This window comes from Abramis brama, assembly GCF_963993115.1.
Source record: "Abramis brama genome assembly, chromosome: 4".
NCBI classification, from domain to species: domain Eukaryota; kingdom Metazoa; phylum Chordata; class Actinopteri; order Cypriniformes; family Leuciscidae; genus Abramis; species Abramis brama.
Window position 1 is genome coordinate 47,266,122 of NC_139966.1, and position 27,526 is coordinate 47,293,647.

Below are 27,526 nucleotides of genomic sequence, written 5' to 3' on the forward strand. Positions count from 1 at the left end.
CGGATGTAGGAAGAGTGTAAAAAAAAAACCTCTCATCCTGTTTTTCCAGGACTCTAGAATTCTACCGAGGTCCTTTCTCTTGTCCAATAAGGATTCTTTTCTTCCATTCGCACTTTTCCTGACTTCAGAAGGCCGAACCGAACCAGGCCATCCCAGCTTATCTCACCCAACCCCTCCGTTTCCTCAGATGTGCCCTAACGAAAGTGATGCTTGACAGATGAGAGGCTTCGGAGCCCCTGAACAATATTAAGTGGCCGGCTTGGAGATAAGGGCAGTGTAATTCTCAGACGCAAAGCTTGAATCAATGGGACATTGATACGGCAGACAGTCTGTCTGTTTCCTTGGAGTCCTCAGCAGGACGTTGCCGCCACCACCACAGCTTTCCGAAGTTCAAGCCGAAACTCAGGCCTACAGAGAAAGACGAAGAGTGAAAGATGAGACCATTCCATGCCCTTTGGATGCAACTGCATTTTTTTCCTTCTAGGTCCATTAAGTGCGAACCTTTTATAGCAGAAACAAACTCTAAGCGAGTATGACAATACAAATGCTTGGCCAATGGATTGTAAACAACTGTCCAGTTGAACATTCTTCACTCTGGTAGCGATAATCTTAGCTACTGAAAAGGGGCATTCAGGCAATATTCAGACTGCCTGAAAAAATCTGATTTTTTTGCATATCCAGATTTTATCTAGTTTTTGAAAGTCTGGAAAGCAACAAAAAAAACCCACATGAAATCTGACATTTGGAGGTGGTTTAAAATGCGATTCCAGTCCGATTTTTACAGATGTCTCTCTGGCTGCTCAATCAGATTTCAAATAGTCTTTTGCATCACTGTTTCAACGGTCAAAACCGGTGACGGAAATGCCAGAAGTATTCCTTCATACATTCATGTATCTGTACCAGTCTCCTCACTGAGTTTTTCTTGTGCAACAGAGGAAATGCACCACGACTCAACGTTTATTTGGAGAGCGAGATGATGGAGACTTCATTTTTTTCATGCATCTGTTTTGAAAGCCTTGTCACGTCTAAAAAGCAACCCATTCAGATAGGTTGGTTATGTCCGGACTCACACATCTTGTTTCACTTGCCATTAATAGTGCGGACAGTCTACCTGAAAAGAAATCCGATCTGCTTGCAGTCTGAACATAGCTTCAGATATCTGTGCCAGATATTTTAATCCAGATGTGTTATTGTTCAGGTAACTTGTGTTGCTCCACCATGACAGTTGTTGAATTAAAAGAGAAAAATAATGGGGCAATTAACACCATTTTGGAATTACTGTAATTATGAGATTCCAACTTGGAAAGAGGGCCCACATGGACCATACAACTCGCAATTACAATGTTCAGATTTTACATCTCTTAATTACGGTGAATGAACCATAACCATAAAAGACAGTTTACCCCTGCTTGCGGCAATGAAATGGACAATGTGTGATTGTGGAGCTTGCGTTGGTAGAAGTGCTGCATTCATATGCCTACAATGAGTATGTTTCGGGCCTTAAAGTGACAATTCTTCATACAGTTGTGTAACCCGAATCTGAACAAAACTTTAAAGAGGGCTCCTGGACTTTGAATACTGTAGATGAACACCTGAATCCTCTTTTTAACTGACATAAAAGGTTAACCTATCCAACAAAGCCTTCTCAAAATTAACAATGATCTGACTTGCCATTCCATCACTTTCAAATCCAGGCATGCTTTTATGTCTCTGGGTCTTTGGCTTGGTCACATCAGGAGTACCCCTGACGCTTTGTAGTGCAACCTTTAGCACCCTGCAAACCACTAGGTCCTTTGTAGTTGGGCAGAGGTGTACTTTGACAGGGAAAGTTGAAAGCGTTCAACATGAAGAGGGGGATCTCCAAGTTCCTGCTCTTTGAACTGAGCCGATGAAGCCTTCCTTGGATATGTCAGTCCATACCAGGGATGGGAATGTGAGGATGAGGCGAACAGATTGACATTAAACAGAAGCAGAGTCCTTTACCATTTTACCCACGAACAACTTGATGTTTTTGGCACTGGCTGTCTTGTGATTGTGTTTGTACACTTGTTAGCATTGTTTAGGCCTATGTGCAACTGAACACATTAGGCATTACTATCCTGCGTAATCCAGATAGAGCTTGGCCATGTAAATGCATGTATCCAATTTAAAGAAGCCAAAGAAACCATTAAATCCAATCTGCACATGTCGCCTGAGAGTATCACAGGATGTATCCTGGTTGTTGCCTCATATTAAACCTGTGGCATTTTTAAAAAGAGGTTTGACCCCTACTTGACCCCTCTGCTAATCATAGAGTGCTTGTCTGTCGCTCAGAGCATCCATTTTGAGCTCCGCGCTCTTGCTATCGCCGGAGCGGCAATCACAAGGTTCACTGGGGCAATTAAGGAATCAGTAGCAGGAATGAAATTTCATCTTATCTATCCAAATGTCAGCATCTAATTTAGTTTCCATCATGCAACTGCCAATCACTGAGAAGAGAGGCACTGGTTGTGTCTTTTCCGTCTCAAGTCATGTAAACCTGTAAAAAAACCATGTACATTTTTTTTTTTTTTACTTTTTTAGGTAAACAATAGGTAAGTCCTTCATCCATTTCTCTGTTATCTCTTCTCATTGTAGGGAGGTGGTACATTCGGGAAGGCTGGCTTAAGACAGTGCCCACTAAAGGCACAGAGGCAAAGCCCAAGATGTTTTACCTGTTCTCTGACATCCTGCTCCAGGCCAAACCATGCAGTCCCTTACATCCTACCCACGGGGATAAGTTTGTTTGTCAGCAAGTCTACCCGTTGAAGGAGTGCACGGTGGACAAGGTCTTCGGCCACACCAAGAGCCAGGGAGGCCTTATCAGTGTAAGTTGAAACAGTTTGCAATATATTGGAGATGCTGTTTAATATTATTACAATTTAGTTGGAATTAGTGAAGAATTCAGTTATGATCTGAATCTTGGTCATGATTCAGTTCACATATTTTGGTATGATAAGATATTCTTAAATGTAATCACAAAACTAAAGATGGTTGACCACTGGACAAACAGCTAGCCCCACCCAAACTCACGTCATTGGTTGAGCCAATGTTGATGTAATGTTGTGAAATTATTAATCTTGTGACTGTTTTCTGGGAAATCACCCAATTGTTGGCTCACTTATGGTTGTCTCTTCATATCAAGGGATAGGATAAAGTATTTTAGCATATATAAAAAAAGTACACACTTCACCTTTAGAACACAAATTGAATATTTCATCTCCTGCTTCATTGAACGTGTCCACGCCAACTGGGGATTTAGGTGAACTGAAAATGAACGAATGCACAGTACACTGGGTATTATTGTAGAAATTATAATTGATTTTTAGATTCTGTAATCGATGCATTAAATTTTCATTGGCAGATCAATGCATCATTACAACCCCAACCCCTTTTTTTCTTTGGGGAAAATCTGAGGACTATTACACACTTTTATCCATTAAAATTCCTCATAGGCACTCTTCAGATCCATCAAATATATTTGAACCGTATGTCCCTCCCCACACTTATTGTTCTCAGAACGACTTGATCTGCAAGTTAGCAAAAATGATCAATTTATCATTCTTCTTCTTGCACTAATTACTCGAGTTCCTCATAAGGCTTCAAGTTTTAATGTCTCCACATGGCTTGATCTCTTTCCAGGTCTCTGTGCTGCCGCTGGGTGACAAATTATGTCTAAGCGATCTCCGCACTCTCATGAAACATTCAGACGCATGTATCGCACACCGCAAAGGCATTTATTCAACACGGTTTAGTTTAAGTGCCTAAACCCATCAACACACAGAAGTGGATGTGCCTTAAGGATTTTGTTTTGTTATTTTGGTTATAAAATACCATAAATCTGAGAACTAACAAACTAACTAATATACACACTGTAAATGTATAATACATCTACTCGTTAACTACATAAATGCAACATAAAGATATAGTATAAAAGGTTTTTGGGGGGCGATGCCGCCAGATGTAGTACGCTATCTTGTCACAGTTATGTTTTTTCCGCGTGGAAAAGACATAAAGAGGATCTTCTGAGCCACCTGCCCTGAAGAACTGTGGGAAGGCGCTCGCATCACTCCATCAGATTAGATCACAGATCCATCTCTTCCGCTCGGCCGCTGAATGCATCTTCCTGAAACCCTGTTAGTGCTCCACACTTCTCTCCTCTCCTGCGGCCGTGGCTGCATATTATCTAATGGCTAGAAATGGCATTTCATTAGCCTGTTATCCCACAGAGGCCTCAAATGCATACTCAATAGCATTAGGTGTAATTTCTCATAAGGACACATTATTGATCCCAGTTCCACCCGCCTCCCACCTGGACCGAAGGGGAAAGAGGCTGTCAGCACTCTCTGGCCCCTCCCCAGCCAGGCCGTGAAGAATTAAAGCAAAATTAAATTTGACAGCTGGAAATGCCATGGCAATCTATATGCAAAGTTTGAAAGTAGTAGTAGTAGAGGAAAATGTGCTATGAAAATTTTGGCTCTCTCTCCCCTATCCATTTGTCTAGATGAGAGAGTGTTTGTATACGGATAATTTCTTCCCTCCTTTTCTCTTTCTCTCGCATTTCCCATCTTCACGTCCCCCTCCCTTTTCGTCTCTCCATCTTCCTCTCACGGCTCCCCGTCTTTCTTCCTCCACCTCCTTGAATATTATTTTGCATCCATGACCGATTCCCTTTGATGTATAAATAATCAAGTGAAATTATGTGCGTCGAAGAGGCTCCGTGCTCCGCCGTTCGTATTATACAAAGTAATTTCTACCTAAGAGGGTCAGATTTCCTGACAAATCCCTAATTACCGCATCGCAATAGAAGTGGAATCTATTTGTGCATAAATCAGGCCACCCGTCCCCCCCATGCGGCGGACCCCTAATATCGCGCTTCGCTTTGCCTCGCTCACTGAACTCGGTAATTAGATAATACTTTTGATGATGGTACATTTGAAATCTTAATCTGTTTAATACCTAATGAGAAACAAGCGCGCCAGCCCCCCGCCTCCTTAAAATACAACCGGAACGTCATTACTTTTTACCAGGTGTCCATTAAAGACCTGGCTCTGCTCATCATTACGATTCCATTCCCAGTCGTAATAAAGATTAGGCCTGATTATTGAGATGCTGTCGGTAACTGCTGCCATTTTCTCCACTTCGCCGGCCTCAGGTAAATGTGAAAGGTCATTTAATATTTTCAAGGCCCCAATTATAATCCACTCTAATAGGTCCCCATTGTAATTATTCCGAGGATAAAGCCTCTGCCTTTGTTTGGGGTTGGATGGTTCCCGTTGTCTTGTTTGACATGTGTAATCTAGCAGTAAAGTCTCCTCAGTGCGGATGAGTGATGGTAATTGCTGTTGACTCAAGGATGAGCCATCTGACGGGAGGCGGAGAACGTGGGCCGAGCTCAGAAAACTTGTCCTCGAAGTGCAGATTGTGCCAAATTAGCAGCTGAGAGCATCAACTGGCACATCTGTGCATCTTTGGGCTCGAGTGGAGAACGTGTCGCTTCCTCTGCACCTCGTTTTTGTGCCTGATGACCTATTTTGCATCAGATTGATACCAAATTTTCGACTTAAATGTTATTGATGATGCTTTTTAATGTTCTGTGAGGTGGATTAAATGGTCTCACTCTGTGTTGTGCGTTTTGACGCACTCAAGTGTCTTAAAATTCATCTTAAGGACAATTAAGCCCTTAAAATGCCTAATTGTTGCTGTACCTCCTCTACTTCTGCAGGGTATATGTAGGGAGAACTGTGAAGTCAGTAGTATGAATCATAAGATCACAAACGGTTGAGATTTCGAGACTGGTCAATGTAAACAATGGTGGCAACGTCAACAAGCTAGTTCATGGACGCCCTCTAGTGATCCAATGTAATTATGCACACAACATGTTGGTTTCATTATGCTTTTGTAAAAACGTTTACACCATTTTCAAGAAAGGTTTCAACTGAATGATTCAGTAAAGTAAAAAGTAATATTTTCCACACCTAAAATGAATGTGAGCACATTCGAAAAAAGAAAAATATAGTAACTTTTGCATTTTAATATATTAATCAATTGCAGTTTTAATGCATTTCTGAATAAGTAACTGATATGAGAATCATACATTGACCCTATGCCTAAGAACAAATGTTTGATCAGTAGACTTCTTAAATTGATACCACCAAAATGTCTACATATTTTTCTTTTCAGTGTTCATCACCAGTTGTCCTCATGCATAAATCTCTTCCTCTAAATCTGAATGTTTTCTCTGTTTCCTTTCTTCTAGTTGACCTTCGCCAGGGCCAAACTGCTCCTAATGTCCGATGATCAGGGGGACATTAATGATTGGTACCGTAGTCTCTGCATGGCTATTGGGTGAGTATGTCTGTCCACACAAGGATGCTCAAAATTCACCCCCTAAAAAAACGAAACTTTCTAGGTTACAATTCCAAATCTCTGTCCACTGTATCACTCCACCCAGGTTTTGTTAAGTTAAAGGATCGACGCAGCTCATAATCGTCAGCCTTTTACACTGTACTCAGTGTTAGCATAACATCAGTGCCCTTCACTTTCACAGGATCTGAGGGCAGGGCGAGAGTTGGCATGGGGCGAGCTCCTCACAGGGGGACAGTCCCAACTCTCAAAGCTAAGCTAATTAGTTTAGCAGTCTGTCTGAGTGATTGGGAGGGACAAACTGTCACCTCATGCCATCTTCAGAGTGGGGAGCTCCTCGCGTGTGGCCCGCCCAACCTACAGGCCCAGGGGAGCACAATTAGAGCCCGAGCTGGACAGGTTGTGGTGGCTGAGGTCAGAGGTGATTGGTATGAAAAAAGAAAGATGTGCCAGTCACTGTCCTACTTGTGGACTACCAATGTGGATCCAGTACTTTTTTTTTTTTTTTAAATAATATCAACCAGCATTATTATTCTGATGATTGTTCATTTTTGCAAAGAAACTTAAACATTAAAAAAAATTATGAAAACATTTTAAAATTCGAATAACTTTATTTACATGCATATCATACATTTTGTCCATTTTATTTTTCTATTTTTCTTCATTATCAAGACTTTTTTTGTACCTTGACATTTTTGACTTTGTACCCCAAAGTTATTATTTTTTTAATTCAGAAATTAAAAGTGTGTGGTTATCATAGAAGAGGTTCAAGTCATTGCATTTCTGAATAAATATATAATTCATATGAGTGTCATACACCGACCCGTATGAGCAAGTGACAGACGTTTGATCAGTATAAATACTTTTTGACCTAAATTTTCTCCCCTTTAGGTCCAATTACTAAAACATAGTTTGTTTTCATAACCATTTTCCATCTTCTCTCTGACCCATATTATTAAGCGGGTCATTATTATTATTTTTTTTAATGCTTTGCTGCACTTATTTATGACATCCTCACAGATCCAATAAACTTTTAACTGCCCTATACTTCAACAAGTTTAATAAAAAATGGTTCACAAACCTGAAATATGTCACGAAAACTGTTAAGGTTAAAAGGTTTAAAAAAACAGGGATCGTTAAAAATATTAACTTGAGTTGATGGATATGCAGAGCAGTATGTGCTACACAAGGCCTGGAACTGAAAGTCATTATTAAAATATGTCATTTTTAGTACTCCTTAGTACCTCCTTTTTTAATTACATTCACATTTGACACAAGCCATGTCACCGATCCGTGTCACGTGACTTACAGTTGCCTTTCTGATTCTGTATTCGTTCCCCTCCGTGATTATCTGTAATGCAAATGTAATCGTTTCCTTTCACGAAACGCTATCAGATTCCCATTATTGATACGGCATTATGTTATTGCTATTGCTTGTGGTTGGGAAATACAATCCTTGAGCTTATTTTCAGTTGTTGCATACCAGTAATCTTAATGCCACTGATTATTGACTCGGAGCAAGACCGCAAACATATCGAGGCCCTTAAAACAATCCGAAACTTAAGAGCACATCATTCCCTCCAATTTCCTTCGCACAGAAGTATGGACAGAAATCAACATATCGCTAATTGAGAGTGCAAATAAGTCAGGAAAAGTGTAATACAAATTCCATCAGAGTGGTTTTAATTGTAGTAAATGAAATTGTTATAAGAAATGAACATGGTTTAAGCTTCACCCACACAAACGGACCACTACTAGTTGTTGGCCAAGGGACTCAATCAGTTGGCCAATCGATGGTTTCGATGACATGAGGTGAAGGTGGCTGGAGCCTTATGACAAAACTGAGCGTCTCTCATCGAGGCAGATCCGCTCGACTTTACGGTCAGATTGATGTCTCCTATACTCCAATGCAAACCACATACTTCCCTTTCATGTCACCAGAAAAAAATCACACACAAATATCCTGTGCTATAGACACGGTGTCTCCTGTGTTGGATCAAAAGGAATTGATCAATGTATTTGAACATTTTGAGTTCTCCTGCTTCTGATTTAGTTACTTTTTCCACATTTCACACATTTTTATGTCACTTTCTTAACCGTAAAATGCGTATGTGAGTGTAAATTATCATTAAAATGTATTTTGAAGTATATTATTGATTCGCAAAAGATTATTTAAAGTGGGTCCACAAGTCTAATAATATGATCAGTGTATGATTTTTTTATTTTAAAGAACATTTTTAAATGATCTTTATCCTACTGTTTGATATTATTCATAAAAGAAAGTTTGAGACCTAGTGAAAATTTATTATTATTATTATTATTATTATTATTAGTTAAAATATATATAATCTATAGATATTGTAATATGAATTATTTCTTACTTTTTTAAATTCTCAATCTCCTACTTTTTAGTTTATCTTTCTTTGTTTCACACATTTTTATGGTACTTTCTTAACAAAAAAAAATAACCATATGTGTCTAAATGATCATTTAAATGTATTTTTTATTGACAAAACAAGTAGTGCTATAAAGAGCATCTATTATTTTATACTGTAATTTTAGACCCGCAATGTGGGAAATTTTAGTTTTTTATATATATATATATATATATATATATATATATATATATATATTTTTTTTTTTTATATATATATATATATATATATATATATATGTATGTATGTATGTATTAAATATTTATTTATTTATTTTGGGGGGGGGGGGGGTGTCACAAAATTACACATGGTCACATCAGAAATTGCTAAGAATACAAATATCACATTCAAATACAGCTATGGTCATGTCTTTGTCAATTTTAAAGTGGTAGTTAATAATTTTTGGATTTCATCGCAAAACCGCAGGCGTGAGCTGGAAGGGTTTTTTTTTTATGCAAGGTACAAGTTGTACAAACGTACTACATGTCTCAGTGTAACGAGAGCCGGAGTCTGGAGAACGGAGAAGTGGTCTGAGTTTATCATCTGTATTAAAATGTCAAAATTAGCATCCGATATGACATGAAAGTGAAGCTAATGATGTAGTCATTTCATACTCCTGATTCCTGTTTAAATGACTGATCTTAATGTCTTCCCTGGCTCAGTTGACGACTGATGGTCTTGTTTTCCATCTCAGGCAGCTGAAGTCAAAGAATACAGTGGTGCACAAGAGAGACGAGCTGTGTAGGAAGCCAATCAGACCCAAACCAGACTGTCAGAACACTCCAGAACTCCAAACACGTGGAATAAAAAGGATCATGGTCGGTCGTTGCTTCGTGTTTAATTATATTTATTGTTAAAATTAACTAGTAATTTGATTATAGAAAGGGTATCCTAAAGTCTGAGACCATTATTTTTCTAATTTAATATTTTTATGTTATATTATATACATTTTTATTTATTTAAATTGTTTAATATCCTAAAATGTTTTATCTATTTCCTGGTTTAAATTGGATTTTAAATCCCAGATTTTCAGACTGTTCATGATCAGACTGTTCATGATGAGAAATATTAAAAAACATTTTTTTTTAAATAAATAATATAATAAAAAATGCTATTATTAGGTCACTAATCAAAGTTCTGAAATTCATTTCAAAATATTTTTTTATTCAAATTATGTTTATAATATTATATTATTAATTTATTTTTGTACTGTATATGTTTTCACATTACATGTACTTAATCTTTTGTGGTTTGTCTCCTACAGATGTTGGATGAAGAGGTTAGGGGGCACAGCGAGGGTCACAGTTCCATCCCTCCAACAGGGGAGAGCGGCCACAGCGCCACCAAGAGGCTGAAGCCTAATGAAGCTCCTGCTGCAAAGTAAGTTTTAATGCATCATTTCATGTTACCAGACTCTGACATAACCAACACTGTCCCATCTCTATCATCTCAACCGGCCCATTATTTACCCAACATTTGTAATACAGAGTCTGACTCTGAAGAAAAAGTTTTTTTATGTTGTGTGGATATGAAATATGTACCTGCAATGGAAATTTCAATAGCATAATAACACTGGCATTGTTATTGCAGACCACAGGAGTCTTCTGAATCAAGCTGTGTCATTCTGTGAGGAGGTTCTGAAAGAGCTGAAAGATCTGCCCACAGACGGAAGGTGATTTAGGTTGAATATAAAGCAATGCACATCAACTACATACTGCTGAATTTTTTTCCATATGCCAAAGTATATGGCGCAATGCAGGGTTTACTGTTCACTTTTTAAAGATTTTTATACTGAGATGTCTTATCAAGTGTAATTCAGTGCAGAAATACTTACAGATAATGGCAACAAAAAAAAATAAAAGCAGTATGTATAGTAACAGAATATTTATCCAGTCACAGACTTTGATGAAATATCATTATAGTGCAAAACAAATTCATTTTATGCTATTACCATTTATTATAAAATTTCAATATAATTTGCTGCAATAAGTCTTTTTGATTTGCATGAGGTTTTGATCTGTTATACACTGGAACAAAAGGGGGAACTGCTTTTATATATTGTATATTGCTTTAATTATGATGATACTCTGCCTTTCTTAATGCAAATGTATACAGTTTCTATTGTATGCTTGTGTTAATCAAACTTTTACTGTCAGATCCATTTAGGAGTTTATTTGTTACTGAACTCTGTTACACTGTTCAATATTATATTTTGCATGTGAATTAATAAAAGCTCAGTGATTTGCTCTAAATTTTGACATAAGTGCTATTAAACTAACAACTTCAACACTGTTAACTGATCATGTGGTCAACACTGCCCTCTTCTGGAATATTGCTGATCGCTCAAGTCTCACATGCATTAACTTGGTTTGTTTTGAGAAATTCAAGCCTGTTGTGAGAGTCGATTAGTCAGTAGAGGGTTATTATCAGAAGACAGGTATATTTTGGTTATATATTAGGTCTATATTGGTTAAGTAATTTTTACTATATTTTGTTAATAATTACTAGCTTGTTTCCCTTCAGTCATGAAAAACAGAAATATAAGAGCGATTTTTTTACTTATTTCCTGGTAATGGTAAAGTAATAGAAGTTTCTAATAGTGAAGTGATTATACATTTTTCTAGTTCTCATATGAAATATGAAAGTTCATTTGGCCACATGGTGGCAGTGCACTGCTTTTTATTTTGTAATTTCATAAAGAAGGCCATAGAATGCAGATTGTGTTCAGTAGAGCTGACCCTCTTTAGACTTATATGAAATTACTGATATTGGATAAGAAATTCATGCATTATTTTCTCCTTCATTTTGGTGTTTATCATCACTACACGCTAAACAGGTTATGAGGTAGAGTCCATTTACGGTTTCAGAACAGGCCTTTGGAGCTCTCGATAGAGGCTGATGCAACAACATCTAATTTCTGAAACTGCCAGGCATTTACCCGGTTGCATACTTGGCACAATTTTCGCAATTTGCTCCTCATCTTTTCACTTTTGCTCGATGCCAGATTCTTTGCTGAATGCTCTCTCTCCTGCCTTACATTCTGTTGACAGGTGGTTGAGGATTCAGAAATACCATTCATGGTCACTGTGTTTTTGATGGATTGTAACTGGGTTACAAAAGACTGAGACCACAATGAAATTCTGTGATTCATCATTTAAAAGTCTGAAAATAATCTTAAAATAAATACATGAAATTTAATTTAAAATTATGTTTTAGGATTAGACACATAATTTAGTATAATGAAATAAATAAATATAAATATAATAATAATAAAAATATGATGATTTAAAAAAAAAAACTTTCTAGGTCACTAATCAAATAAGTAAATCAAAAACAGAAATTTCACTCAAATTATGCTGATCATATAATTTATAAAGAAAACATTTGTATTAAATTTGAAGATAGATAGATAGATAGTTTCTCCCACTTGGAAATCATGGAGGGGTCTGAAATTGTCATCGTAGGTGCATGTCCACTGTGAGAGACATAATCTAAAAAAAAAAAATCCAGAAATCACAATATATGATTTTTTAACTATTTATTTGTATGATACAGCTGTAAATAAGTATTTGAACACCTGTCTATCAGCTAGAATTCTGACCCTCAAAGACCTGTTAGTCTGCCTTTAAAATGTCCACCTCCACTCCATTTATTATCCTAAATTAGATGCACCTGTTTGAGGTCGTTAGCTGCATAAAGACACCTGTCCACCCCATACAATCAGTAAGAATCCAACTACTAACATGGCCAAGACCAAAGAGCTGTCCAAAGACACTAGAGACAAAATTGTACACCTCCACAAGGCTGGAAAGGGCTACGGGGAAATTGCCAAGCAGCTTGGTGAAAAAAAGTCCACTGTTGGAGCAATCATTAGAAAATGGAAGAAGCTAAACATGACTGTCAATCTCCCTCGGACTGGGGCTCCATGCAAGATCTCACCTCGTGGGGTCTCAATGATCCTAAGAAAGGTGAGAAATCAGCCCAGAACTACACGGGAGGAGCTGGTCAATGACCTGAAAACAGGGTTCCCGCGGGGTCTTAAAAAGTCTTAAAAAGTCTAAAATTCTGAACTTCAAATTTAAGGCCTTAAAAAGTCTTAAAAACGGCCAGATTTTCATCCGCGGTCTTAAATTTAATTTAGTCAGGTCTTAAAAAGGGTTTACCCTCGTTTATTTCCAGAAACGCTGGCCGCAGAAAGTTATTACAAAGTAGCAAAAAAGTATCGAGTCGTAGCCTACAAAGCGGAGCTCTAGTGCAGGGTCTCCAACACGTCGCTCGCGGCCTGATTGGAGGTCGCTCGCCAAGAGGCCGTTCACATATCGCGTCTTTTGCGCGCTCAAGTTCATTCAAATGTAGGCGCGCGGTAAGCGTGCTCATAATAGAAGCGACGCGCTCGTTTTTTCCAGGCGCTGTCTGAAAGCTCAGTCAACAGGAATGAAGGGGGTGCACCCAAACACTACGGGTGGTGTTCTCTTCTCCGTAAATAAATCTTGTAGCAGAGCTACAGCAAGCGTTTCTCGGTGGTGGGAAATCCATTAGCCACTAAAACCTTTTTGTCGTTGTGGAGACGCAGGGCATGGTTGCATAGCAACGACAGACGCCACGGGAAAATCGGACCTAATTTTACTATTAATAATAAAAGATAAGCTAAAGTGCATTGTAAATGTCAGTAATTTATCTTTTTGGACTCATTCTTTTTATAAAAAAAATATTTAAAGTCTGAAATATGTGAGGTTTATCTTTTTATAAAACCTTTTTTGTCAAACCTTTATTTTAACTTGTACATGTTAGTATATAACATGCAAGACACAAATATTCATTTTTAATGGAAATTTATTTGTTATTTGCTGGTTTTCGACATAAAACATGGTGAATTGATTTCATTGTGTAGTATTTGTACTTTTTGAACAGGATTCTGTGATAACCATGATCATTTTTGTCACTATAATCATGAAATTAAATGTTCATGCCATTTCATCTCTAGTTATGATCAACTAAAATCAACTAATTATGTGTTTTTTACAGTATAATATGCAAAGTACAATTTTCTATAAAAAAAAAAATTTGATTCTGTTCTTTTCTCTGACACGTGTTGTTGGGTGTGGAAGGTTACTAATGTGATTTATCTGTAAATTAAATTAATGCTTTTTCAATTACTGAATTCATTGAAATAAAATTAGCCTAATTCTTTGATTTGAATATTTATTTGGTAATGCGTCGTGTAGGTCTTAAATTTCAATCTTTATGGTCTTAAAATGTATTAAAAAGGTCTTAAATTTGACTTACTGAAACCTGCAAGAACCCTGTGAAAAGAGCTGGGACCACCGTTTCCAAGGTTACTGTTGGTAATACACTAAGACGTCATGGTTTGAAATCATGAATGGCACGGAAGGTTCCCCTGCTTAAACCAGCACATGTCAAGGCCCGTCTTAAGTTTGCCAATGACCATTTGGATGATCCAGAGGAGTCATGGGAGAAAGTCATGTGGTCAGATGAGACCAAAATAGAACTTTTTGGTCATAATTCCACTAAACGTGTTTGGAGGACGAAGAATGATGAATACCATCCCAAGAACACCATCCCTACTGTGAAGCATGGGGGTGGTAGCATCATGCTTTGGGGGTGTTTTTCTGCACATGGGACAGGGCGACTGCACTGTATTTAGGTAGAGGATGACCGGGGCCATGTATTGCGAGATTTTGGGGAACAACCTCCTTATCAAGGAGCATATCAAGGTTCTGGCGTGGCCTAGCCAATCTCCAGACCTAAACCCAATAGAGAATCTTTGGAGGGAGCTCAAACTCCGTGTTTCTCAGCGACAGCCCAGAAACCTGACTGATCTAGAGAAGATCTGTGTGGAGGAGTGGGCCAAAATCCCTCCTGCAGTGTGTGCAAACCTGGTGAAAAACTACAGGAAACATTTGACCTCTGTAATTGCAAACAAAGGCTACTGTACCAAATATTAACATTGATTTTCTCAGGTGTTCAAATACTTATTTGCAGCTGTATCATACAAATAAATAGTTAAAAAATCATACATTGTGATTTCTGGATTTTTTTTTTTTAGATTATGTCTCTCACAGTGGACATGCACCTACGATGACAATTTCAGACCCCTCCATGATTTCTAAGTGGGAGAACTTGCAAAATAGCAGGGTGTTCAAATACTTATTTTCCTCACTGTAGATAGATAGATAGATAGATAGATAGATAGATAGATAGATAGATAGATAGATAGATAGATAGATAGATAGATAGATAGATAGATAGATAGATAGGTAGATAGGTAGTACGATTGAACAATGATAGATACATACATACATACATACATACATACATACATACATACATACATACATACATGCATAGATGCATAGATATGTCATCTTTGTTGGTACTGATCAGATATGCTTCTATTCTTTCCTGCATTACTAAGAAGAATGTTTTTTGTAAGTAATAAAATGTTTCCCTGCACTTTTGGGATGAATGGATGGAAAAGACATGTCCAGAGAATGCATCATGTACTTTTAGAGAAAGAACAGAAGCAGAAGGAAATGAGCTTCAGTGGGTTATGGCTTACCTTTAGACTACTGAGCAGTAAATCAGGCCTTATCTGAGTCTCTGGCACGCTTCTCCTGGAGCCCTGCCCTGTTTAATTACTCCGTAACTGGAGTTGAAACGGGACGGGATGGCTAATGGTGAGGCCATTGAGGGCTCGGTGACCTCAATGCTTATGGAGCTCGGTGACCTCAATGCTTATGGAGCTTGGTGACACAATTTGAGATCTGTTCCTGCAAGTCTGTGTATGTCCATATTAAGTGCGGTACATTTCATTTCTAATACACAGTCGATACGAATGCTTCTAAATGCTTTGTAACTATTAGAGTTAGGGTTATTCATGGCATTTGATGGCAATTGTTAAATGGAATCTCTACAGCAAGTTATATCTTGGGACTTGAATAATATTATGGATAATTTTTACTTTGCTTGTGAACCAGTAAGAAACCACCCAGCGAAGGCTTGGCAACAGTTTAAAATCCACTTTGCATGACTGCACCATGTCAACAAGTTTTGTCCTGGCAAGACTCTCACAAAATCTAGCAAATATGTATAGTTTGGAATTCAGGTCAGTCTGTAAGTAATTTTGCAGGTATCTTGTCTGATATTATTATAGACATGGTGACAAAGTTTTTTTTCTTTTTTTTTTCGAAAGTCAAGAACCAGATCTGTCTGTGTTTTTCTGTGCTTCTGAAATCAAAGCAACAAAGTGTCCCTCAGTTTGTGGGTTATATTTTATTTAAGCAATACGCCCCTTGAAGCCGTGTTTTACAGTGCATTTAGAACAGCTAAGGGGCGTTGTTAGGCACAAGGCGGAGCAGAGTGCCTAAAACCCCCTTAAATCCACTGTAAAACACGGCTTCAAGGGGCGTATTGCTTTAAAATGGTTACTCCATAAAAATATTCATTTTAATATTTATTTTATTCATAAAATAAACACCAGCAACAACAAAAAAAATTATTCCTCTGCCAAGCAATGTAGTTCCAAAGAGGTTGCTAAGCAACACATGCAGCAACAAAGAATCACAAAAGTCAGTTGCGCAGTAATACTGCGGTCACAGGTGTATGTTTGTTGGGTAATTTACAACGGCTTCGAACGCGGCTCAACCAATCAGAATCAAGGACAGGAACTATCCGTTTTATAATATTGTAATAGAGACCTTGTTGTAGCTTGTGATGTGCTCTGGCTCATGTACCTGCACTTAAGTCCAGGGCTTCCTTGTGGTGTCCAAGAAATCTAGGAAGCAAAATGTGTTTGGAAGAGGTTTCGTGGCCAAATCACAATCTTCCAAAACATCTAGAAATCTGATGCTTTGTGTGTACAGTCTCAAATAAGTGCTGTATTTACATGCACTTCACTTGAAATCTCAGCCTTTAATCTTGGCATTGGTGGATCCTTTGTCCTGTTTATGCCGTTTGTACAGTGCATGACCACTCAGTGGATGCTGTTTGGTTGGAACTTGCATCTTACCTTAAATCAACACCAACTGAAAGAGTGGCTGAATGGTGTGCAGTTTCATTCTGGTGTACATTATTGTCAAACACAGTCATCGGTCTCTTGTTTCTGTTTTGGAAATGGTGCATTAACCGACTAATACACAAGGCCCTGGCAGAACAACGAGTGCTGTTGACCTTGACAATCCCTCTGCTTTTGGAGCATTTCATGCGCGAGGACTGATGCATTAAACACTAGCGTGCTTACCATTCTTTTCCCGTGAAATGCGCCTGAGGATCTCAGTGGTGGTTTTAAGACTATTTAGTATCGTCTCAGAGAGATGTTTGGCTTTTCAGACCGAATCTTACATTACAGTTTGAGCGCACTTGAAGAAACAGGGGGCAGACTGTCTGACGCTGTTTACTTGTTGCATGCGAGCAAAGTCATTTTTTCTTGACTTCAAAACTGTTTTTTATTTCTTCTTTTACATGTTCAAAACCTTCGAGTTCTCACTGTTTAAATTTTATTTCTCATAGGGATTCATTCATTACACATAGGTTTCTTGTTTTGTTTGACATTGCTTTGATTTGATTTGTTTTTGCGATTTTGTCTCGTTTTGCTTTGTTGTTTTTTTTGCGTTACTTTGATTCACTATGTTATGTTTTGATTTGTTTTTGCTTTTGTTTTGGTTTTGTTTTTATGATTTTTCTTTATTTTTTTGTTGTTTTGTTTTGTTTTGTTTTGTTTTGCTTTGCTTTGCTTTGCTTTGCTTTGTTTTGCTTTGTTTTGCTTTACTTTGATTTTCTATGCTTTGATTTTATTTTTGTTTTTGTTTTGCTTTGTTTTTGTTTTTGTGATTTTGTTTTGTTTTTCTTTTCTTTGGTTTGCTATGCTTTAATTTGTTCTTTGTTTTTATTTGTTTTTATTTGCTATGCTTCAGTTTGTCTTGCTTTTGTTTTAATTTTGTTTGCATTGTTAAAGTTAATTATCTACATCATGGCAGGTATGTATATATATATATATATATATATATATATATATATATATATATATATATATATATATATATATATATATATATATATATATTTAGTTATTTAGTTATTTATTTTTGTTGAAAAGTCATGTTTCTGTTACTTTATTTTATATTGTCATTTCTTCTTGCCTAGGGGACAGTTTATGAACAAGTGGCACAGCTTACCCCACTATCCTGTACATTGTTTGTACTGAAGAAAGGAAACTTGGATCTTCACACGCTATAATAACTCAACCCTTGTCTCCCCTTTTGTATCTCTATCCTAGTTTTCATCTCCTCAATCCAGATGTGTAATATTTCGGCTGGATTTTTTGTTTTACACTATCAGACAGTATATCTGGTTTGTTACTTAGTCCACATGGATGGGTCACTTCCTCACCCACCATCGGCTTCTCATTTAACCTAATTTATTCATGTCAAAGGAACATTTTGTTTCTGTCTCAGTTAATCTCTATTAATAAACCAGTCTTAAGCAAAGCAGCTATCAATCTGATCAGATCTGCAGCCAAAAGCAACGCCATTCATCTTAGATCCAATGCACACCCCTCATACTGGCCCCTTTTGTAAATATCAGAGGATGCAATGTTGTAGTTACAAAACCAAAACTGCTCATCTGTTGTCATGGTAGCAAAATGAGTTGAGTTTATGGATACTCATGTCGGGTGATTTGGGATTTGACCCGATTGGCCCTTTGGTCTTATGTTATTGTATGCATGACATTGCATACAATACATGCATCTCCCTGTGAAAAGCTTTAAGTTGTATATACGGGTAAGATTATAAAATAATTTCAGCTCAAATCAATATTTATGGTGAGAAGCTGCATAATATACAGCCTGACAAACAATCAAAGTTGTTGTGTCATTAACCACCTAGCAACCATCCAGGACACCCTAGCAACCGCCCAGAACTAACATTTTCTTTAGAAAATGTAAAAATCCAGTTCAATGTATTTATTGTATATCACACTGTTCTTTTTTTTTGCTGTATTTGATCATTTTACTTTTTAACATATGCAAACGCTTTCCCATAAGTGCATATTCACTGTTTGTCTAAATATTGAGGTCATAGCTGCAACTGCAGCTTAAACCCAGTGTCTAGCCTTCTTCCACATGATCATCGCAGTTGACCTTTACAGCAAGCCTGTGATGAACACTGTGATACAGATATCCCACAATGCATCACTGGAGCATCAAAGACTCAAGAAATAGGTCAAGAGTAAGTTATAGATCATAGCAAGTATATTGAGGTCATATCTTCAAAGTTATATTTAAAGGTTTTATTGTGTTTATGTGTTTACCCGACAGCTATCAAAATATGATGATATTTACTTTGTAACATTCAGCCCCGTTCTATTCATAATGGCAAAACTCAGTTGCATAATTTTGACTTCAAAAGTAGCGAATGCTAAATGTTGAAAATACTTGAGATGATAGGCTAAATATATGACCCATTTGATATGTAAAACTAACACACCTCCTGTAACATTTACTTTTCCAAGAATTCTTTTTAGTTTAGTATGGCTTACATTTTGCGTCATTGCAAAGCTAAATGTATACAGAAACTTTTATATCAGTATCTGGAGCTCCTTTGCTCTGAATTCCACAGTTACACAATAATCTGGGTAAATCTGCCAAAGAATAAAAAAAAAAAATCAGCATGACATTTACAGTAGGTATAAAAATATATACAATACCACTGTATAAAACTATATACCCATTATATTATTAAAGATCAGTCTTGAATTATTAAATGGTTAGCATGGTGAATAATATTTCTTTAAACCATCATTTGTTAAATTGGCTGGATGCGAAAGGAAGAAAAATATTGTCATTGTTTTTCAATATTGTGTGGACTTTTGTCTTTTTAAGGCTCTGAGAAAGGACAATATGCAGCGCAACTTTACAAAGTACCCTTTTCCCCTTTAAATGGACATTGCCTTCATACAGTAAATGCCACATATCATCTGTGAGGGAGACGGGGAGGATTGTTCTCAGCCGAAGTCTGTAGGGAGTTCTGTCTGGAGACAGGTTTGATGAATAGCACTCAAAAATAGGTTATGATAGCAAAATATCCTGCTTTTGTGATACAGCAGATAAACATGGTTTTATACATCAAACTCTGGATGGTTTTAGTTGGACTATTGCATTGCTTCTGATGCTTTAGGCAGCGAATCATTTGAAATGGAGTCAGTAAGGAGCAAAAATGGTCTAGAATGGCATTGAGACCCTATTCAGATATTGCAAGACCCGTCACTCCCATGTTTTGTTGTGTAGTTAGTGTCTCAAAAACATCAATTGAGTCATGTGGTTTGTGAAGCAGAGTTGGCTGGTTATGTCAGCACATGTTGCACGTCTGTATTTTTGTCTTGAGTGTGGTCATTTTGTGGTAATGACTGTGGAGTTTGTCAAAACGAAGACTATTGCAACTGTTGTGCAACCAAATGCGTATTATAGGAATGAACTGAATCAATACTCCTTCACCTAACTGTGTTCGATAAGCTTCATAATTATATGGTATTATGAATTATTAGGACCCTAACACACTATTTAATCTATTCCTCTTCATAATCGCTTTTCCCTTTCATACGAAACTGTCACTTCCTAACATTTTTGGACGAGTATTCTGTGTGAGAACGGTTATATAATGTTGAAACTAACATCTCACTTTCAGTTCTAACCCCTCATGCTATTTTTTACAAATATTTGTAATGGCATACGGCCTGTTTTTCTTCAAGATTAAGCGAGCAAGATTAGCATTCACGTTTGTTTGTGTGGGCTGACTTTTGGGAGTGTATTGTTTGGGTATGAGTTGGTTTTTGTGGCTTCTGTTCAAATACAGGCTTTATTGAGTGATTTTGTAACTGTGGTTTGAGTTGTTATTTTTGGGTGTAACAAAAAATGCCAATAAGCTAAAATACATTTGTCGATTTTTACGCTTCATTTATCTTTATAAAATTACACCGTAATGATTTAAATAATAGAAAATACCATCCTAAAAAATATTGACTATTGCATCCATTTGCTTTTGTATTTTCTCTTTTTAGCAGTAACCTTTTTGATTCCTTATGCCGAGAGAAAAAATAGAGGCGTGACATTTGGGCCAAATGGATTTTTTGTGCAGTACAGCGCTGCTCTGTATGAAAAGCAGGTGCACATGATCTTTGAATTCAATCTCACAGGTCATTGTGTGCCAGCCTGTTAATACATTGGCAATGGAATTGGTATCCACCCCGTAAAATTGCATTCACTGACAGAATGTTAAAAGAAAAAACTGTTAAAGTGGGCAAAACAGGTAGGCTATTATATCTTACAATTTGGATTTAAAATAAGTGCTTTTAAGAGATTGCCATCATAGTGACAAGAACAACAATATAAAATATTTAACATATATCTGTTCTCAAGCTTAGTTTGAGAACAGATATACACTGTAAAAAAATTGCTGTAGTTATGCAGCTGTTTGCCAGTAACTTACTGTAGATTTAAATTGATGTTATTTACTGACAACAGTTTGTTCAAAGTTAAATGAACATTAAACATTAACAAGTCTTTGTCTTTACAGAATAAAACTATAAAATAACAATCTAATGCAAAGCATTCTGGGAACCAGAAATCTTCATCAACCTTTTTCTGTTTTTTTTCCCTTCAGATTTTGGTTCCCACAATGCTTTGCATGAGGCTGTTATTTTAGTTTTATTCTGTAAAGATAAAGACTTGTTAATGTTTAATGTTCATTTAACTTTGAACAAACTGTTGCCAGTAAATAACATCAATTTAAATCTACAGTAAGTTACTGGCAAGCAGCTGCCAGTAATACTGTAATTTCTACAGATTTTTTTTACAGTGTATGTTAAATGTTCTATATTGTCATACTTAATCAGCAATTGCTAATGCTATTAAAGCATTGTTACCAATTAGTAAATTAGCATTTACTGAATTAGCTAGTTAAGGCTGGCCAAGTTTCCGCTACTAAAAATATTTAAGTTGAGATTACATGATTATTTTAAGTTCAATTAATGAATAAGCTTATATTTCAAAGCTTATATTATTATATTTATATTTCATTATATTATATTTGAGGAGCATTTACGATTCCCAACTGCCGGACAATAAAAAAGGTGAACAATTCTTGCAATGAAGGAGGGACCGAGCCACATCAGATAACAATAACAATAACAACACTGCCAAGAACCACCCCCAATTTCTTATAATAATATGTAATATAGCCTACATAACATGGGCGCTGTAATGTATACTTACACCATTCTTCATTTTAAGTTTGCATCTTTTATTATTCCCATTATTGCAGGGCTTTGGTTTGAACTTTAGCTTGTTCCATTACATAAGTGTTTTCTGACCCTTCAAGATCAAGTGTTGCTGTAAATAATAATTTTCTCTTTTATTCTGGAGTGTGTATGGATGACACTGGGAACTGATAACTGTTTCAATGGTGGCTTTCTTTAGAAAAGTGCTATTGCTTACGAAATAAAATACAGAAGTAAGGAGCATCAAGTAAGCATAATATTTATACTAGCCAGCCTAGATATGAAATGGACTTGTCAGTGGTGACTGGTCAGCTGGAAAATGTTAGAAATATTGCTTCTTCTTTCGGAGAGAATTCCATCTATGGCATATTAGCCTGTTGCTATGAGACACACAGCCTTTGAGAAATCAGTGTGTGCCTATTTTAAACATGTTGCCTAAATATAAACAGCCTTCTGTCCTCCCGCTTAACTCAGGCCCAGTATTTGTCTTTTATTTCTAGTAGTAAATTGCTTTTTAATTCCCTCATCTTATGTTTGTTGTCGAGTGGCGTCAGTTTGGCCCTGTACGTTTTGAAAACCTTGATCATTCTTTCTCATTTTTGCTTGTTTTGAGTAGCCGATGATAGTAACCCATTCTTTCCTGATCTAATCAAATTCCAGAGGGAATGCACAGGATATATACAGTCAAACTGTGCACATATTAATTCCCCTCAGTGAGGGAATTGCTCTGTTCCCTATAAGACACAATGGAAAGCAAAAACTCTCAAATGTAGAGAAATATTGATTTTTGGGAGGGAAGAATAATTCCAGCTCCCGGCTAGATGAAAATGAAGTCATAGATCAGTCGAAGGGTTTCTCTCAAAAGCAATGAGAGAGCTCAAAAAGCCAATGAAGAATATAGCAAACGTTCGTCCTCCCTCTCCTTCACTTTCATGCCGTATTTTGGCCTCCAGAGCTTTACTGTCTACGTGGATTAGTTTGAAAAATATCCACAGAGTTAAAATGCCTCTGCTACTATGAATTGCCATTTATCCTCACAGATATGTTCAATTTAGAGGGGTGCTTTCAAGTTCTGTCCAAACCAAACGAAAGCCTCAGACATTCTCTTGAGAGCTTCCTCGCCTATAAATACTGCAGCTATTGTTCTGAAGTCTGATGCTGATGAACTGGATTTACATGTTTAGCACATTAGCCTTAATTTCCTTTATTTTTATCCTGTTTGTTTAGCATTTTCAACTGAAATCGAGCTGATGTTATCAGTAATTCTAAAAAGCAGTATCTACTAATGATCTCACCTTCACTTCTTTGTTCACCTCTTGATTCAGATTAGTAACTTTTATAGCATTAAAGTGAATTAGTAACCTCTTGTCAGTCTAATCAAAAACAGGCTACATCATGCTGTAGTCACAGTGTGTAGTTTGTTTACTAAGAACAGGAAACTGACGCTTCAATTCGCACGGTCTCACCAAAATTGGACAATAGAAGATTGGAAAAACATTGCCTGGTCTGATGAGTCTCAATTTCTGCTGTGACATTCAGATCCTCCCTTGTATCAACGGTTCAGGCTGCTGCTGGTGGTGTGGTGGTTTGTGGGATATTTTCTTGGCACACTTTGGGCCTCTTAGTACCAATTGAGCATCATTTGAATTCCAGAGCCTACCTGAGTATTGTTTCTGATCATGTCCATCCCTTTATGACCACAGTGTTCCCATCTTCTGATGGCTACTTCCAGTAGGATAACGCGCCATGTCCCAAAGCTCAAAGCATCTCAAACTGGGTTTTTTTAAATTGCCAATGAAAAAAAAAAGGCCTCCATAGCCCCAGATCTCAATAGAGCACCTTTGGGAAATAGTGGAACTGGAGTTTCGCATCATGGATGTGCATCCGACAAATCTGCAGCAGCTGTGTGATGTTATCAGTAAGTAGTTGACTATATTTCATACTGAATATAACCAACATGTACAAATTCATCCCTGTACATTAGTGGCTGTCAAAATGAAATGCTTTTGTAGTGTTGCAGCACCAAAGTAGCTCATTGTTAATTGTATATTTCATGACAATCGATTTAACAAGATGTCCTGTTCAAATAGCAAACAATTATAATCCCATACAGGTCACCATTTTCCATGTCCTGTATGTGCACTCTTGAAGACAAACAGCAAAACTTTGCTTTGAGGGGTTTCCAGGCTGACCTCAGCTGACTGGTGGTTTTCGCAAATGTAGATCTGAAAAGAATCAAGTGTACCAGATTCAGCTATAATCCACTTTGATCAATGCTCCACGGAAAGAACACAAGAAAAAGTATCTGGCAATCAAGGCCCTACACCTCATTTCTCATATTAAAAAAGAGAGATTGCTTTAGAAACATAAAGAAGGAAGGAAAACAATATACAGCATGCATGATAATCTGATTTTGCGTTTTCATAAGATCAGGTATGATTCAGTCAACATTTTGCCCATATGATTTAGTCAACATCTCATTTTCTTCTGTATCACACATATAAAACACAATGTGCGATGTTTCTGAGTGTTTTTTTTTTTTTTGTCTGCAGTTCCTATCATGAATCTAATGATACAACAACAGCCTCTAATCACACATCTAGGCTCTGGTATCACTGATTATTCTGTTAGTTTAATAGCTCTTGATAAGTGATCCACTTGGCCTTGCATTGCTCTTTCAGACATTCAACAAACAGCAGCAGTATTAACTCAAATGCAATTAATATGCATTTGTTTCTCGACCCATCAGATTGACTTGTTGATTGGCAAACCTCTGTTTGAGATAATGTGGCAGATATGCTTTAAACTGCATTCGCCTGGTGAATGTTTATTATGTGTGCGTCATTATGTGTGGGACCAGCAGCTTATATAACAGTTCCACATACACTCAATCAGTGAAGGTCCAAACAACACCCACAGACGTCACAATTAGTGCAGCTATTTGTTATTTCTGAAGAGATGCTATTCTTGCATTCACACTTCAACTAGTTATGCTTTAAACAACATGTTTTTAAGTATGTGTGTGTGTGTGTGTGCGCATGCGTTCATATATGTATATATGTATGTATATATATATATAATATGCATGTATGTATATATATATATATGCATGTATGTATATATATATGCATACATGTATGTATATGTGTGTGTGTGCGTATATATATATATATATGTATGTATATATATACATGTATGTGTGTGTGTGTATATATATATATATATATATATATATATATATGTATGTATGTAGCATATATATATATATATATATATATGTATATATGTATGTATGTATATATGTATGTATGTATGTATGTATGTATATATGTATGTATGTATGTATGTATATATGTATGTATGTATATATGTATGTATGTATATATGTATGTATGTATGTATGTATGTATGTATGTATATATGTATATATGTATATGTATGTGTATATATATATATATATATATATATATATAATATGTATGTATGTACAGTAGTGGCCAAAAGTGATGTCCGGCCTAGGAAAATTGATATCTTTAATTTAATATATAAAATTAAATATTGCGTAGTTGTGCTTGGAGTGCACAGATTTTTTAATTTGTGATAACACAATGGTAAAACATTTTTGGCAAGGCTGTCACACAAAGAATTTATGAATGCATGCAAAAAAACAAGAGTGAACCAATGAAATATTAATAACTGATTATGTTTTAGTCAATGTATGCTTTTTTCCTGTTTTTATATGCATTATTTTGCATAGTAAAATAAAACCTGTAGCTGTAGTTTGCCTTTTCTTGCCAAATACTTTTGTCAGATAACTATCTTAACCAAGTTTAGTGTTTTATTCTTCCCTCATTGTTAAAATATAATATATATATATATATATATATATATATATATATATATACATATATATATACATATATATATATACACTGCTCAAAAAAATTAAAGGAACACTTTGAAAACACATCAGATCTCAATGGGGAAAAATATCATGCTGGATATCTATACTAATATGGACTGGGTAATGTGTTATGAACGAAAGGATGCCACATCGTTTGATGGAAATGAAAATAATCAACCTACAGAGGATTGAATTCAAAGACACCCCGGAAATCTAAGTGAAAAAATGATGCAGCAGGCTTGTCAATTTTGCTGAAATTTCATTGCAGCAACTCAAAATGGTTCTCAGTAGTTTGTATGGCCCCCACGTGCTTGTATGCATGCCTGACAACGTCGGGACATGCTCCTACTGAGACGACGGATGGTGTCCTGGGGTCTCCCAGATCTGGACCAGCGCATCACTGAGCTCCTGGACAGTCTGAGGTGCAACCAGGTGATGTCAGATGGACCGAAACACAATGTCCCAGAGGTGTTCTATTGGATGTAGGTCAGGTGAGCGTGGTGGCCCTTCAATGGTATCATTCCTTCATCCTCGAGGAACTGCCTGCATGCTCTCGCCACATGAGGCCGGGCATTGTTGTGCACCAGGAGGAACCCAGGACCCACTGCACCAGCATAGGGTCTGACAATGGATCCAAGGATTTCATCCCGATACCTAATGGCAGTCAGGGTGCCATTGTCTAGCCTGCAGAGGTCTGTGCGTCCCTCCATGGATATGCCTCCCCAGACCCTCACTGACCCACCACCAAACCGGTCATGCTGAACGATGTTACAGGCAGCATAACATTCTCCACGGCTTCTCCAGACCCTTTCCTGTCTGTCACGTGCTCAGGGTGAACCTGCTCTCATTTGTGAAAACCACAGGGCACCAGTGGCGGACCTGCCAATTCTGGTGTTCAATGGGAAATGCCAATCGAGCTCCCTGGTGCTGGGCAGTGAGCACAGGGCCCACTAGAAGACGTCGGGCCCTCAGGCCACCCTCATGAAGTCTGTTTCTGATTGTTTGGTCAGAGACATTCACACCAGTGGCCTGCTGGAGGTCATTTTGTAGGGTTCTGGCAGTGCTCATCATGTTCCTCCTCGCACAAAGGAGCAGATACCGGTCCTGCTGATGGGTTAAGGACCTTCTACGGCCCTGTCCAGCTCTCCTAGAGTAGCTGTCTGTCTTCCTGGAATCTCCTCCATGCTCTTGAAACTGTGCTGGGAGACACAGCAAACCTTCTGGCAATGGCACGTATTGATGAGCCATCCTGAAGGAGCTGGACTGCCTGCGCAACCTCTGTAGGGTCCAGGTATCGCCTCATGCTACCAGTAGTGACACTGACCCTAGCCAAATGCAAAACTGGTGAAAAACAGTCTGAAAAGATGAGTAGGGAAAAAATGTTAGTGGCCTCCACCTGTAAAACCATTCCTGTTTTGGGGGTTGTCTCACTGTTGCCCATCTAGTGCACCTGCTGTTAATTTCATTAACACTAAAGCAGTTGAAACTGATTACCAACCCCCTCTGTTAC

The 27,526-nt window shown here is 37.3% G+C and overlaps 1 protein-coding gene across 2 annotated transcripts in view; it reads left to right on the forward strand.

Moving 5' to 3' along the window:
- arhgef39 (Rho guanine nucleotide exchange factor (GEF) 39) overlaps positions 1-11,069 on the forward strand; it is a 41,647-nt gene extending 30,578 nt beyond the window's left edge. For both annotated transcript variants that reach the window (XM_084111301.1, XM_084111302.1), the window contains exons 8-12: positions 2,617-2,846; positions 6,278-6,366; positions 9,514-9,637; positions 10,084-10,199; positions 10,410-11,069. In XM_084111301.1, the coding sequence (XP_083967427.1) occupies positions 2,617-2,846; positions 6,278-6,366; positions 9,514-9,637; positions 10,084-10,199; positions 10,410-10,449 (599 nt within the window). In that variant the 3' untranslated portion in view covers positions 10,450-11,069. The remainder of the gene's footprint in view (positions 1-2,616; positions 2,847-6,277; positions 6,367-9,513; positions 9,638-10,083; positions 10,200-10,409) is intronic.
- The last annotated feature ends 16,457 nt before the right edge of the window (positions 11,070-27,526 follow it).